Genomic DNA, 16673 nt, shown 5'->3' with positions numbered 1-16673 from the left:
AGTGCAATATTTGCAAAATGTAGGTTTTTGTGGGTTTAATAACCCAATTCCAATGTTCCAATTATTGACTACAGGAGGAGTGTTAAATGTCACCTTAGAAATATGCCTACAATCAGATAAAGCCTACAATCAGATAAACTTTGTTCACGTGTTTGTTATCGTTCTTAGCTTTAGCCTGCCTCATTTGTACAGGTTGCTGTTATACAAACCAATAAAACCTAACTGGTCTTGTGTAACTCCGAATTCATTTTTTAGCGTTTGCCGGTTGAAAGATGTTCTTACTCTACATTTTCTCTGCTTGTGGCCTACTGCTGAGCAGTTTCGTCTCATGGCTTCTGTTCAGATTCTTGGTTGTTCACTATTCTCAGAAACCCCGAGCTATTCGTAAAGCTGCCTCAAAGCTACCAGGTATGATTGATACTGAAAACAACGACACACACCGTATATGAATAATTCATTTTCATAGCATTTTGGACAAAATTTGGAACATTTTGAGTTCTTTTGTTGCTGAAAACAGTTTGTATTAAAAATCTGCTCCTTCCCATTCAAGTCCCATTTTAGTTGAGATTGAATTTATAGGCACTCGATTTATTTTTATCATGGTGCAATTTATTTTTGTGGGATCTATAATTGGAAAAATGTAATTAAATCTACTGTAAGTGCTATATAGCCTTCATAAAAAATTTTTCATGATTCAGTGTTCAAAATTCGAGCAATAAGTCAAAAACATCCCAACCTTCACGAACAAAATTGACCTCGGAGAGTAACTACTGACTTAGAAATAGATTTACATTGCCGGAGCACACCATGACCAGTAGCTCAAGATCCAATGAAAACTATTGCTGCAGGCTCAAAGTAGGAAATCAAAACAAACAGCTGTCGGTGCCATACCTGGAGGTATCGAAAATGCAGTGTTGTGGGTTGATAACAATAGCCTATCACAATGAGTACCGATTGGAATAGAGGTTCAGGTACAATGTTTGTGGCAATGGCCTTACAGTGATCAATATAGGCACTTATATACTCAGAAATTTAGTTGCAAAGTTACGTGTATTTATAATTTAGACACCTGAGAAAGTGAGCAGAGCCACATGATCGTTTTTGAGGGGCCCATATTACTGAAAATAAATCAATTAGTCTTGGCGTGATAGCCGAGAGGCAAGGTGTGTGGTTAACACGCCAATGATTGAGAGTTCAATCCCCTGCCTCTGTGAAGCTGTCTGCGTGAGGATAAGCTCTTACTTAACCATAGCTTCAGGTTGACCATAGCCTGACCAATGTTGGCTGCAATGATGGTACCACGTGAAAGTTTCAGACGCAAAAAAAGTGGCTAAAGTCACCAAAAAAAGAGCAATGCTGCTCATAAAAAGAACAGTCTGAAATGTGGGGAATAATAAGAAAAAGGGCAGCTGAAAACAGGCTACTGTAGGCCTAATGCTGTTCCACTGCGATTACGCAGAAACCACAATTATTAATTATTATTATTATTAAATACAATTTGCATTTCAAAATTGGCCTTTCCTAATGAAAACCAATTATTATTGCGCTTGAATTTATAGACTCAACAACTACCTTACTAATCAAAATAGGGAATTATATTTTTGAGTTTGTTCTGAAGAGAGGAAATATAATTGAATGAAATGCAGATTAAAAAAATGTTTAAGAGATAATCACATCTTGGACAAAATTTGTGCCTCTTTGTCTGAAATAGAATTTATTTTTGCTAGTGGAAAGCATGGCATGTGAATATGATCCCCATGATGGTCTACGGGACACAAAAAGGACCATGCATTGCAAAGTAACATATCCTCGAATGAGGCAGAAACAGCTCTCAAAGAATTTTTCTGCCCACATCCGTAATTAATTTAGGTACAATACGGTCAAATACGGGCCACTAACATGTCGCCAATTAGTATAACTGATGCTCGGGTCAGACAAAAAGTTAACGAAAAAGAGACCGTTTGCGGGCATAGTCGCTCACTGTGAAACAATACTTAAGGCGGCTTGTTCTTATTCTCTTCATCTCAATAATGATCATGATTGTAAGCGTTATTCTCAAGCGTTGGACTAATTCTTCTTCCAACTAATTTTGAGAAGAATTCAAATACAATTTAGGCATTTGCCTGGACAAAAGGAAAAAGGAAATTTTTAGTGCGTAGATTAGAAACCCGGTTTACATTCCTTTTCTTCTGACAAGGGAACAATAAAGTGACCCTCCTAAACTCATGCGTAATAATTGACTGAATTTCAAACAGATAAATTGCAAATACTTATTGACCAGATAAGTTTTATCTCCTATGTCTTAAGTGAAATTACAAAGAAAAACATTATTCATTGAAAAGTAGAAATGCACTAATTTATCTCTCATTTTAAACAGAGAAGTTGACATCTGGTGAAAAAATAATGACCAGAATTAGACTTTTTTGCTGGGACCAGGATCACCAACGGTTTTTGATCCAACAGTTGCGGTTTTATTACTACGAGTTCCTATACATCAAAAATATGAAATATGATTTCAAAATTTTTTTCAAATATCGTTTTTGCTCCTTCTCTCTGTCAAAACGAAATGCGTTGCAGATTCCATTAGGCTGGCTCCTTGAATTTCAATTACGATAGGCTCATTTACTATGCTCCTGGCGAGGAGTTTAAAGGGATCAATAGCTAATTGAAACAAAATTGGTTAAAATTTTGAAGGGAAATTTTTAAATCTGATACAAAGTTTTGAGTCTACAAAACTCAGAAATATAAAAAGAAACTAGGAGGACACACACACACACACACACACACACGCACACACCAAGATTATATTAGAAAAGAACAGAGAAACTCAGAAAGTTTGCAAATATAGTGAAATGTTTGCTGGATATAAAATACAAAAGCGCTGAAGAAATTCTAAACTCTTGTTACTAACTTTAAAAGAAACTGATAATCTTTTTATAAATAGCACAAAAAAGTGTCAGCTGGTATTGTCTCTTTTAATGCTAACCTGAGATAAAATTGCGCTTTATTATGACAAATTTGCTCGGCGCAGCATTTCAAAAAGTTCATTTTTTCGGGTACTAAAAAAATGATCCTAACAGATGCAGCGAGAGACATAAATGGGAATCTGAACTGATTGCGAAAATTGAACTGCTAGAGAATCAAATTGATATAAACTGGTATTTGCATCTAAAGTGAACGAAATGGCATCGTTTGTACGACAAATGTAAAATTGTTGTCGTCTGACTACCTTCTGTGGTGTGCTGTCGGGTTGCATTATTGCGTTCTCCCGGTGGCCACTACCCCGACGAGGAGGGTCGAGAAAAGCTGTGACTACGGATAGAGATTTCCTACGCTGTTCTATGAATATTTTCTAAGATAAAAGTCATTTTTTGAAATATTTATTGCACCGAACAAAGTGATGCCTGTAAATTCGACCATTCAGTACTCTGAAAAAATGTGACTTTAGATAACAGTTAATTGTATTCTGCTCAATCACCTTTCGGCTATACAGGCGTCCAGGCGTCATATATAATTTGATCGAATAGAAAATTTACGCAAAGAAAATTCTTTTAACATTGGTTAGAGGCATTAGAAAATTGAGAATTAATGATGAGAGAGCCAATCTGACATCCATGCCCAATGTCAATAAGAAAAATTGTCAGTTCTGATCGAGTCATCAAAAAAACTCGTTTCAGGATTGGAATGGCGACCCGTAATTGGAAACATTACTCAAATTCCCCGAGTAAAAAAAGATGTTATCCATTTTCTGACCAGATTGGGTGTTCAGTTCAACGGAATGTTTTATCTAATGTTTGGGCCACAACCAATTGTTGTTATCACAAAAGGATCAATTGCTGCTCAGATTCTAAAGTCCTCCAAACACTCCGAGAAATCCTTTCTGTATGGTTTACTTCATCCATGGCTCGGGTTAGTGTCACTGACATTTTGCTTCTTTGAAGCTGCTTTCAAAGTTGCTAAACCTGCTCCAAGGTTGGCAAAAAAACCATTCTAATAAGAATGAGCGGAATGGTCGGAATTAATTATTTTGCGCTGCATCCACTTACTCGCCTTAATCCATTGCGAAACAGACCGCGAGTTTTTGCACAGAATTTTTTAGAATTCCGCTATTTTCTTCAAAAAAATGTATTCTGCATCTGCATACAGCGAAATTGAGTGCAAGCCTAACTCTTTCTGATACCTTTTCGTACAAAAAAATTGCATATGTTTCCTTACATTTTTTGGTAGCATTTAATACAGACAACAAACAACATTTTGAGGAAAAAAGCAACGTACTACTTTGATTGATTTTTCTAGTTTTTTCAGTATCTTCGCATTCAGCTAATTTGAGCTGACCTATGATGACATTTGAATCCAAGTTCATTGTTTATTTTTTGTATTAGGCTTGACTAGAACATTTGTAGATCTAGAGTTAGATTTAGAGTTGAAGAACTTTTAGATAGTTTCAAGGAAAATTTAAGAGTTCTCACAAAATGGTTTCAAATGAATTATTCTTTCGTCTCTAGATTGCAAAATGAGTGACTATAAACCAGTTTCAATTGTATGTTTGGCTGCAATAAACTTTCTTTCTTAATCTTGCAGTTTTATTCCTCAAATTTACCTTTAGAGCGATTACTTTTTTATTGTTCCGACCCAACTTGTAGGGGGAGGAACTATATACTCAAATGGGTTTTTTTTTGTTCAGTCAATTTTGGCCGATCGATATATTCATCGTAGAGAAATTTTAAAGGTATCATTAAAAAACTCGTCCAGCCCAGAATTCAAAATTAAAAGATTTGTTTGAATTTCGTATTTTTCGAGGAGTTATCGAGGTTTAAAGTTTTGTGTGAACAAGTGATAATTACATGATTTTGTTCACTTTTATCGTAATTTTTGTTCAAATTAAGTCTTTTCTATAAAAAAAATTATTTCAAAATTACATTTCACGCTACAAACTGAAAGAATTTTTTGTTACCAATAGCTCGATAAAAACGTTAGTTCTGGTCTCGTGACGAAGTTTACTATGAAAAAAAACTCGAATTCACTTTGAGAGCTGTTATTTTAGAAAACTTTTTTTATTTATTATTGTTTTTTAGTGACTTAGAGACTAGTTATTTTCATATCGAGGTTCCGTTAGTGACAAACCTTGTTTGCAATCCAATGATACTCAATTAACAAAAAATTCGTTTTCAATGAATCGCTCATGATTTTTTTGTCTTCGACTCATGAGCTCTCAAGATTTTCAAGGAAATTTTGATTTTCTTTTTGATATTTTAGTTTTTTTTATTTTATTTTATTTTATTTTAATTAATAGTGCTTTCAGCTTTCCAATGTGCAATAGGTAAAACTATTTAGTGCTTTGAGTGGACAGCTAATGGCTGTCAAGACTATATAAAATAATTTTTCGATTTTTTTGAACATTAAACAACATTAAATTTATTTTGATGAACATTAAGTCAAACTCAGAAAAACAGGAGCCCTTTCTTTTTACTGCAAACAAAAATAATCTGGTAAGCGGTTTTATCTTCTAACTATTGGGTTTATGACTTCCATGCCACAAGTTTTCATAATTTTTTTAAAAAGATTTTCGGATATTTTTTTGTAGTTTTGGTTCATTTGAAATCTTATCTCTTTATCCAAATATTGATAGTTCTGATTGGCTAGCAGTAGACACCAATGGCACATAGATAAAATTTTCAGAGAAACACTTATGGTTTAAAAGGCTTCGACAATTTCTTCTCGCACTTTTCTACTAATTTTTTGGTTTTTGCATGTATTTGTTGTTATTTTCATAATCACAAGTTTTATAGTGATGTCTTATTGGTGATATTTTGATGAGAAACATCCTTTTATTCTCATTGGGGATAAATAATTTTTCAGAATTTTTTTGTAGATTAACTAAATTTAAACTTATTTTCGTGAACTGTAGGTCAATCTAAGAAATGACAAGACCTCCTCCTCCTCTACTGCAACTAAAATGAATCTGGCTAGCAGTTTGACCATCTAACTATTGTTTTCATGACTTTGATGTCACGAGCTTTTGTGAATCTTTTTTATTTAAGGATTTTTTTAAACTTTCGTTCCCTTTGAAGTTTTATCACATTATCCTAATTTTGATAGTTCTCAGTGCTCAGAGAATTAAAAATGGCGTTCAATGGATCATAGATAAAGTATTCACAGAAAAGTTTATGGTTTAAATGGCTTCGACTTTTTATTGCATCTTTCTACTAAAATTTTTGGTTTTTGTCTTCTTTGATGTTGTTTTCATAATCATAAGTCTTATCGTGATCTCTTATTGATAACTGTAAGATGACAAACATTTTTTTCTCCTTATCTAGGCCTAAGTTACCGTATTTAATGACTTCCATTGATTTTCTTTTGTGATATTTTAGTTTTTATGAGTCCTACGGCATATACGACTCGCTAATTAAAAGTGCAATCAGCTTTCCAATGTGCAATAGGTGAAACTATTTAGTGCTTTGTGTGGACAGCTAATGGCTGTCAAGACTATATAAATTAATTTTTCGATTTTTTTTGAACATTAAACAACATTAAATTTATTTTGATGAACATTAAGTCACTCTCAGAAAAAACAGGAGCTCTTTCTTTTTACTGCAACCAAAACTAATCTGGTAAGCGGTTTTATCTTCTAACTATTGGGTTTATGACTTCCATGCCACGAGTTTTTATATTTTTTAAAAAATATTTTCGGATATTTTTTGTAATTTTGGTTCATTTGAAATCTTGTCTCTTTATCCAAATAATGATAGTTCTGATTGGCTAGCAGTAGACATCCAATGGCACATAGATAAAATTTTCAGAGAAACACTTATGGTTTAAAAGGCTTCGAAACTTTCTTCTCGCAATTTTCTACTAATTTTCTGGTTTTTGCATGTATGTGTTGTTATTTTCATAATCACAGATTTTATAGTGATATATTATTGGTGATATTTTGATGAGAAACATCCTTTTATTCTTATCGGGGCTAAATAATTTTTCAGAATTTTTTTTAGATTAACCAAATTTAAACTTAATTTCTTGAACTGTAGGTCAATCTAAGAAATGACAAGACCTCCTCCTCCTCTACTGCAACTAAAATCAATCTGGCTAGCAGTTTGATCATCTAATTATTGGTTTAATGACTTCGATGCCACGAGTTTTTGCAAATCTTTTTTATTTAAGGATTTTTTTAAACTTTCGTTCCCTTTGAAGTTTTATCAGATTATCCTAATTTTGATAGTTCTCAGTGCTCAGAGAATTAAAAATGGCGTTCAATGGATCATAGATAAAGTATTCACAGAAAAGTTTATGGTTTAAATGGCTTCGACTTTTTATTGCATCTTTCTACTAAAATTTTTGGTTTTTGTCTTCTTTGATGTTGTTTTCATAACCATAAGAGTTATTGTGATTTCTTATTGATAACTGTAAGATGACAAACATTTTTATCTCCTTATCTAGGCCCAAGTTACCGTATTTAATGACTTACATCAATTTTCTTTTTGATATTTTAGTTTTTATGAGTCCTATGGCATAAACTCGATAATTAAAAGTGCATTCAGCTTTCCAATGTTCAATAGGTAAAACTATTTAGTGGTTTGAGTGGACAGCTAATGGCTGTCAAGACTATATAAATTAATTTTTCGATTTTCTTTTGAACATTAAACAACATTAAATTTATTTTGATGAACCTTAAGTCACTCTCAGAAAAGAGAGGAGCCCTTTCTTTTTACTGCAGCCAAAACTAATCTGGTAAGCGGTTTTATCTTCTAATTATTGGGTTTATGACTTCCATGCCACGATTTTTTATATTTTTTTAAAAAAGATTTTTGGATATTTTTTTGTAATTTTGGTTCATTTGAAATCTTATCTCTTTATCCAAATATTGATAGTTCTGATTGGCTAGCAGTAGACATCCAATGGCACATAGATAAAATTTTCAGAGAAACACTTATGGTTTAAAAGGCTTCGAAACTTTCTTCTCGCAATTTTCTACGAATTTTCTGGTTTTTGCATGTATGTGTTGTTATTTTCATAATCACAGATTTTATAGTGATATATTATTGGTGATATTTTGATGAGAAACATCCTTTTATTCTTATCGGGGCTAAATAATTTTTCAGAATTTTTTTTTAGATTAACCAAATTTAAACTTAATTTCGTGAACTGTAGGTCAATCTAAGAAATGACAAGACCTCCTCCTCCTCTACTGCAACTAAAATCAATCTGGCTAGCAGTTTGATCATCTAATTATTGGTTTAATGACTTCGATGCCACGAGTTTTTGTAAATCTTTTTTATTTAAGTATTTTTTTTAAACTTTTGTTCCCTTTGAAATTTTATCAGATTTTCCTAATTTTGATAGTTCTCAGTGCTCAGAGAATTAAAAATGGCGTTCAACGGATCATAGATAAAGTATTCACAGAAAAGTTTATGGCTTAAATGACTTCGACATTTTATTGCATCTTTCTACTAAAATTTTTGGTTTTTGTCTTCTTTGATGTTGTTTTCATAACCATAAGAGTTATTGTGATTTCTTATTGATAACTGTAAGATGACAAACATTTTTATCTCCTTATCTAGGCCCAAGTTACCGTATTTAATGACTTCCATCGATTTTCTTTTTGATATTTTAGTTTTTATGAGTCCTATGGCATAAACTCGATAATTAAAAGTGCATTCAGCTTTACAATGTGCAATAGGTAAAACTATTTAGTGCTTTGAGTGGACAGCTAATGGCTGTCAAGACTACATAAATTAATTTTTCAATTTTTTTTGAACATTAAACAACATTAAATTTATTTTGATGAACCTTAAGTCACTCTCAGAAAAGAGAGGAGCCCTTTCTTTTTACTGCAGCCAAAACTAATCTGGTAAGCGGTTTTATCTTCTAACTATTGGGTTTATGACTTCCATGCCACGATTTTTTATATTTTTTAAAAAAAGATTTTTGGATATTTTTTTGTAATTTTGGTTCATTTGAAATCTTATCTCTTTATCCAAATATTGATAGTTCTGATTGGCTAGCAGTAGACATCCAATGGCACATAGACAAAATTTTCAGAGAAACCTTAATGGTTTAAATGGCTTCGACACTTTCTTCTCGCACTTTTCTACTAATTTTTTGGTTTTTGCATGTATGTGTTGTTATTTTCAAAATCACAGGTTTTATAGTGATGTCTTTTTGGTGATATTTTGATGAGAAACGTCCTTTTATTCTTATCGGGGCTAAATAATTTTTCAGATTTTTTTTTGGAGTTTAACCAATTTTAAACTTATTTTCGTGAACTGTAGGTCAATCTAAGAAATGACAAGACCTCCTCCTCCTCTACTGCAACTAAAATGAATCTGGCTAGCAGTTTCATCATCTAACTATTGGTTTCATGACTTCGATGCCACGAGTTTTTGTAAATCTTTTTTGTTTAAGGATTTAAACTTTCGTTCCCTTTGAAGTTTTATCAGATTATCCTAATTTTGATATTTCTTAGTGCTCAGAGAATTAAAAATGGCGTTCAATGTATCATAGATAAAGTATTCACAGAAAAGTTAATGGTTTAATTGGCTTCGACATTTTATTGCATCTTTCTACTAAAATTTTTGGTTTTTGTCTTCTTTGATGTTGTTTTCATAATCATAATACTTATTGTGATTTCTTATTGATAACTGTAAGATGACAAACATTTTTGTCTCCTTTTCTAGGCCTAAATTACCGTATTTAATGACTTCCATTGAGAGCTATAGAATTTAGTGGCTGCTAAGACTTTAGAAAAAAATTAGACACTAAGCATTAATAAACTTATTTTTAGTTTGTTTTTAGTTTGTTTAGAGTTGTAAGTCAGTCTCAGTAATGACAGGAGCCTCTCTCTCTCTCTCTTTTATTTTTCTGTAACAATATCTGCTAACCATTTTTTTAACTTCAATTCCACGGGTCTTCAAATTTTTTTTAAAAAAATTTGTGTATTTTTTTGTATTTTTGGTTCCTTTTGAAATCCTGTCTCATTATCTTAATATTGATGGTTCCAATTGGTCTAAAGAAGACGTCTAATGGATTATAGATTAAGTTTTTTGAGAAACGTTTATGGTTTAAATGGCTTCGACACATTCTTTTTGCATTTTTCTGGTAAACTTTTGGTTTTTGCATATATTTGTTGTTGTTTTCATAATCATAAGACTTATTGTTTTGTCCTGGGAAGCTATGATTGAAAAACATTCTTGCTTTCTCATTGATTCATAAATAGGCGTATATTTTGTTTTCCGTTGAAAGCTATTGAATATAATGGCGTTGATATAATGTGTTTCCTCAAAAATTTTGTAGTTTAATTATTTTGTTCATACTTGTTGATTTACTGAAGTCATATTTTTTTAAAAAGAAGAACTCCATAGCTGTTAAAAATTAATATTAGATCAGAGAAAATTTATACCAAAAGTTTCTTTTTTTTATTGGCTTCGACACTTTTCTCCCTAATTTTTTTTAATTTGCTTTTTTTTACTTTTTTAAAAATTCTTCATGTAGTCGTAAAATGCTGACTGGTCTCATTAGCTTCTAATTGAAGATTGAATGAATTATGTTGCTCAAGGAACTCAGTTTATTGCAAATAGTTTTAAAACTTGCTATATTGTTTGCTCTCAAAGATTTTACTTTTACTTTTCAGTTTTTAATCTTTTCGTAAACTTGTGATTTAATCTCATCATTGAGAGCTTCCATCCAATTACTTGTAATTCAAAAAACTATTTTTCCATTGTTATAATGTGGTAACTGATGTTTTGTTTGTTGGACAATATGAATTTTCATAAAAGTTTTGTGGGAGGTCAATATTTGTGTTTCTTTTTCTCTTCTTTTAGCACCTTCGCTGAAAAATTTTTGTTTTTGCTTTTTTTGCTGTTTGTTTTTTTTCGTAGTCTTTCTAATGGCAGATCTTGTGAGCGCTGTAATGAGGCATGGTTTCGTGCAATTCAATTAGTAGTTCGGTTTTGTGACGTTTTTTTTAAACTCAAACATCTATTTTTAATTATCTCATCATTGACATTGAGTCAAAAATTTAGATGAACTCGGGTCGGAACATCATGTGCGAACGCACATTAACGAGCATCCTTGTTAATATAGGGGATAAATGAAGTATTTCAGCGAGTTACCTGTTGCTAATTGATTTTTTTGTGTGCGTATAGCAATATGTCTAACACTGGATTTTCTCACGATAATGATAAAGTTTCCTTCTTTTCTTCGCCCGCAATAGTTATTAAGAGGCATTTTCGAAATTGTTACAGGGTTACAAAATCGTTATACAAAATTAATCTGCCTTTAAAATCGTTAAATTTCTTTAAAAATTTATGAATAGATTAGAAAAGTTTTATCATCCTAACTACAAAGGAGATTATCCACGGACCGAATTTCAAACATTAACGGAAAAACGCAGTCTGTTTGCTCTGAAGAAAAATGTTGATCTCTTAGAATGTCATAATAAACAGGCACAAAATCTGTAAATGCAAACGGATAAATAAGTGCACTTTTTGCCAACACCAGCTTCAAGTTCCCGGCGTATTATAACCGGTCTCAATCGGCTGAATGGGATTTTCCTTTTGTGCCCCCCAAGCGCAGAACGCGTGTCGTTAGTTAGAAAATGGTTGCGTAAAAATATGACAAATGAGCCTGGGGTCAGCAAATAATATGCACCTCTCCAAACAGCTTGGGGACACGAAAGAAAAAAAGATAAAATTGGGACTTCAAATAAAGTTTTAGCTGAATTATTTCTAATATAAATAAAAGATATTCCAGAACTGGATTACTAACAAGCAACGGTGAGAAGTGGCGTCACAGGAGGAAATTGATCACACCAGCATTTCACTTTGACATTCTGGATCGGAGTTTTGTGTCCATGATGAAACACACAAAAGTGGCTCTGGATATAATAGAATCCAAGGCTGATAGAGAAGAGTTTGTTGACATTTGGGAGACAATGAGTATGCTGGGTAAGCAAGTTCACGTTGGTTCAATTCTCTTTTTGCAGAGTCTCATTCATTCTTTTATTTGCATCTGAAATATTTTTGTACTAGATAAATTCTCTTAGCCTTTGCTTTGGCCTTCGCTTTTCGGTTCAATAAAACTTCCACGGGAAAAACAACATCCATCCCAAAAGAAAAATTAAAAGATTAAGAAAAAACGAAATTTCAGTTTAAAAAATGCTTTGAATAAAATATCAATCTTATTTGAAGATTATGTTGTCGTTGAAGAGATCGGTGCACAAAATAAATCAAATTTTGTTTCTTTTCAGCTCCCTTGTTTCTAAAACAAGATTTTTCCGATATTGCTAAATCATAAATTAATGCATCAGCCATGAGGGAGATTTGAATAGGTATTGGGTGATTAATAGCCGCCCTCATCTTCTCAGCCGGCTATTATAGCGCTCCTATTTTTTTTTACAATTCAAAAAATTTGAATTGTTTTGGGGCGCTGTCTTTTTTTTAAGATCTGTTCACACATTTTCATGATTTCTGAAGTCAAATTGGAGTAGTGATTTTGGTCACGCCGAAACAGGAAGTGGAGCGAAAAAGCGAGTGGTTTTGCGGCGTGAAATTTTCTAGCTCTAAATATAAAGTAGAGTGAGAAAACGGTGTTTGAACAAAAATTCGCTTTCTCGTTAGTGGTTTTTTGTTCACATGCGGCAATTTCACTTTGATTTTTACTGTTTCTTTCGATTTTTTGGATCGGATTTTTTTCTAAATGGTTTTCTCAATCCACTCATAATCCGTTCTAGGTCTAGTTTTCTGTTTAGTCAATGAAAATTCTTTGGAATGTACGCCAGGACTTGTCCTGCTATGTTTTTTTACTTCGTCGAATAAAAAAATGTTTCGCTTTACCTCATTTTGCCGCCTTTTCAACATTTTGCGTGAAATCTTTTTGACTTCTCTAGGCTAGTTTCTCTCTTTTCTCATTCTGCTAAAAGTGATTTTGAACATCAGTTGCTCAGCAAAGCAATTCACAATGAACAGAGTTAGTACAAAAATGGATGTCAGAAATAAAAACGGGATAAACCCATAAAGCCAAATTTTAGATGCCCGCTATTTGAACGTCGTTCCTATGATTCTTATTTACCATCTCTAATGCTTATTGTTATTGGTAAGAGCCCCTGTAGCCTCTCTCTAAGAAACGAAAGTATGTTCAACTACGAAATGCCATCAAAATAAATTGGACTTAAAAAATGTTTTTGTACAAAAATCTTTTTTTTAAATATCTTCTGTTATTTCAATCCCAATCATGCTTATTGGAATCAACGGCGGCTATTTTCCGGCAATCTGCCGGGTATGTTTATAGTTACTGTGTGTTGGTTATTGTAATGGTGTTTCAAAATGTACAATTTGTTTTGAACAGTGAACAAGGAGGCTCGGCAATGTGCGATTGCACATAAAGTTCCACCACACATCCACATTTTCACTTACTCGTCGGCCAAATGAAGCAGAGAAAGAAAACTTTCAAAATTACACATAGCATTCGAAAACAATTGGTAAATGAGATTGAAAAATTGTGTTAAACGCAAACCAAAAACAGAAGGAAATATTTTTACCTGCCAGTAAAAAAACAAACCTGCTACAAGACAAGACAAAAAACAAAATGAAGCAACATAAACATTATTTACGGCCTAACCCAAAACTTGTTTTTATGGACAAAATTACTAATAAAAACAAAAGATCATCAGATAAAACGTAAACAAAACAAATCAACTTGTACATCACTTCAAAGCAGATGGGACCTGTCATGTCCCTAATGAGACTCGGTAACAATTCAACAATAAGACGAAGAAAAAGTGACAAGGTCATCAGCTTCCAACCTAAATTACTGGATTTGTTCTTTTGTAACTCCTCCGGAGCCATTGGGACTTTTCATTACCGAGAAAAAGAATTCAACAATTCCTTTTCAGAGAACCCATAGGATGTGTCATTGTTCAAACTAGGAGACGAAAAAAAATCAAAAAACAAGCGTTAATCATGGCCAAAAATCCATATCCAGAATTCGAAACACTCAAAAACAAAGTCAAAATGGCCTCAGATGAGAACAGACAAAAGTCTAAATAGCATCAGATAAAGCAACAGATGAAATTAAAATAGCAAGAAAATTGTACCTCACCAGAAAACATAAGGTATATGTCCTTAATGAGAACAGGTAACAAAAGAAGAACAAAAAGGAAAAAATTTAAAAATACGTTCATATTTTAAAGATTAATGTCGAAGTCGGAAGACTAACTGAAATTATGTTTTAGATTCTTTTATAGCCCTATGAATAGTCATTGAGAACTGTCATTATCCATAATATGTCTAACGATTGCAAAAAATCCTACAAAACATCCTAAAATTAAAAGATCACTTAAACTTTGGGCGAAAACGTTGTCAAAGTCAATGAAGCTCATTGTTAAGGTCATTATATGTGTAATATGGAACACAAACAAAATGAAAAATCGAAGCAAATATCATATATTTCAAAATTTTCAAGAAAGCAAAAATTATCATAGCCACAAAACCATGATTAAAAACCGGTATAAAATTCGAATATTTTCATGGAAAGGAGATTCGACCATAAGTTATCAACTGCAAATATTGTTGTTCAATTGGGTCACATTTGAACATCAATGGACCCTCGTTTCAGAATGACTATGTGTGAAAAAAAAAGAGTTGACCATAACAAAACCAGATGAAAGATAAAATCAATGAAGGCCTGTATTGCGTTTCGCAAAAAAGTGGATATGACATGTCACTAAGTAGAATAAATAAAAAAAATGTCATAAAGCGATAAAAGGCAGCAGAGCTCAAAAGTTTGATCAGTTTTCTCGAAACAATATCTTTGAAGGTCATAAATACCATTAGTTAATCAGTGAAATCATTGAAAACGTTTCTTTATGAGAGGACGTCATTGAGACATGCCACCATCCAGATTATATGATAATAGTACAAAACTCGTGATAAGTACAGGTAAATCGCAAAAACTCAATTACACTTCGCAAGAAAACTCTTTCGAAGCCTCTAAAACGACTTTCTAATCCACAAAAAGATCCTACCGTTGAAACTATATGCTAATTGAGAAAAAGATCCTACTTGTTCAATTGCATTTTCTTTAAAAATCAACGGGACCTGTAATTAAGATGATAATCTGAGAAACCAATAAAAAGAGCAACTTCAAAAACGGTCAGGTTCCAAAAGTCCAAAGAGTTTTTCTTAAAATTCATGTTATGGAGGCAACGAAACATTTAATTAAAAATTGTGACACAAAAGAATGATTAGGCATTTAATTACTATGAAGAAGATGCATCCTGTCCTTACTGAGACTAGAAACAACTGAGAAAAATTTAAAAGGAAGTGAATTATTGTGAAGGTTAAATACGATAACAAGAACATAAGGCCATAAGTTATCAACTGAGGCATTATCTAGGTTAACTTTTAAAATTTAGGGAAGACAACAGGAGCTGTCATTAGTGATAATCTGTGAAACACATTGTCCAGGCCATAGTAACTATTAAATTTTCTCTGAAATCCTTATATGACTTTATTGAGCCTTATTTTAAAGAAAACTATTCTGGCAATCCAAAAAGAAATTGCTGAAATAGTTTTTAGAAAAAACATCGCCGGATTAGGATCATAAAAAGACGATACCAAAACAAGACGATACCATTAATAACAAATAATTATTCCACATGTAACCGAAATAGATAATTTGGCAAGAAAATTTTTGATTTTTAAAAACTGAAGCATTTTGAATAATGATCGTTTTAAGTTAGCGAAAAACTAGCGACATTTTTATTCCGTGATAACTTTTGAGGAAACAGAAGTAAAACTAGCCTTCTTTGAGATTATTAAAAACTCTGACAGCAGTTTTTGTTATATACTTCTAGTAAAATTGAACAGAAAATTCAACAAACCTTTTCAATTCTGTATTTTTCGCTGTACGGGCTTTCTAATGATACTACTCAAAACTCTCTAAGATCAGTACATCGATCGGCGAAAATTGACACAACAAAACCCAGTTGAGCATATACCAGTGAGGGTTACTTCGTACATTTGTGTAGGAATAAAATGCGTTGTAAAAAATTTGTGCTTGGTTGAAACAATTATAAAAATATTCATCTGATCTTCAGTGCGAATGCGCTTTCGTAGAATGCCAGCTTGATACCAGTAGCCTGTGGCAGCCAAAATAAAAAATTGGGTAAAGTTTTAAATTGGCAGTGGCCTGGTGAATGGATTCAATACTGTTTGTTCAATCATTGAAAGCGCACTTTTCCAACTATCAGTCTCTCTGCCAAACTTAAGAAATAGAGTTATGGTCGGAGATTTTGGGCAAATAATTTTTCTTCAAAACAACAAGATTTTAAGGTACTATCAGAGTTGGATTTCTAGTTTTTTTTAAAAAAATATAAGCAAGTTGTACAACAAACAATTCACTTTCACGAACGGAATAAATCTCGGAACTTTCACAGACAGAACATTTAAAAGGATTGATTTATCGAACATTTTCCGATTTTTTGCTTTCTCGATCCTTTCCAAGATGTAGGATAGCTTTCGAGATGAAAACAGAAATCATTACAATGACATATAAACAAAAGTGGTCATTAAAAAAGTCCAATAGCGTGTTTGCGCGTCTTAAGAGGGGTTAATAGCCTTGGGCCTAAGATCCACGTGGAAACAAGCACAAGCAATTTTAACCCAAAACTCTTTTTT

General features: G+C 32.6%; 1 protein-coding gene across 1 annotated transcript; it reads left to right on the top strand.

Annotated features, from left to right (window-relative positions):
- Positions 1–213: 213 nt before the first annotated feature.
- Positions 214–11942, top strand: LOC142356716 (cytochrome P450 4C1-like; the record flags this gene model as incomplete). Its single annotated transcript, XM_075408522.1, has 3 exons — positions 214–408; positions 3678–3909; positions 11749–11942. Coding segments are annotated over exons 1-3 (562 nt in total), but the record flags the coding sequence as incomplete, so codon positions are not given.
- Positions 11943–16673: the final 4731 nt, after the last annotated feature.

The sequence above is a fragment of the Convolutriloba macropyga genome, unplaced genomic scaffold (assembly GCF_964194025.1).
Source record: "Convolutriloba macropyga unplaced genomic scaffold, txConMacr16.3 SCAFFOLD_410, whole genome shotgun sequence".
NCBI lineage: Eukaryota > Metazoa > Xenacoelomorpha > Acoela > Convolutidae > Convolutriloba > Convolutriloba macropyga.
This window is presented reverse-complemented; position numbering and strand designations above follow the sequence as displayed.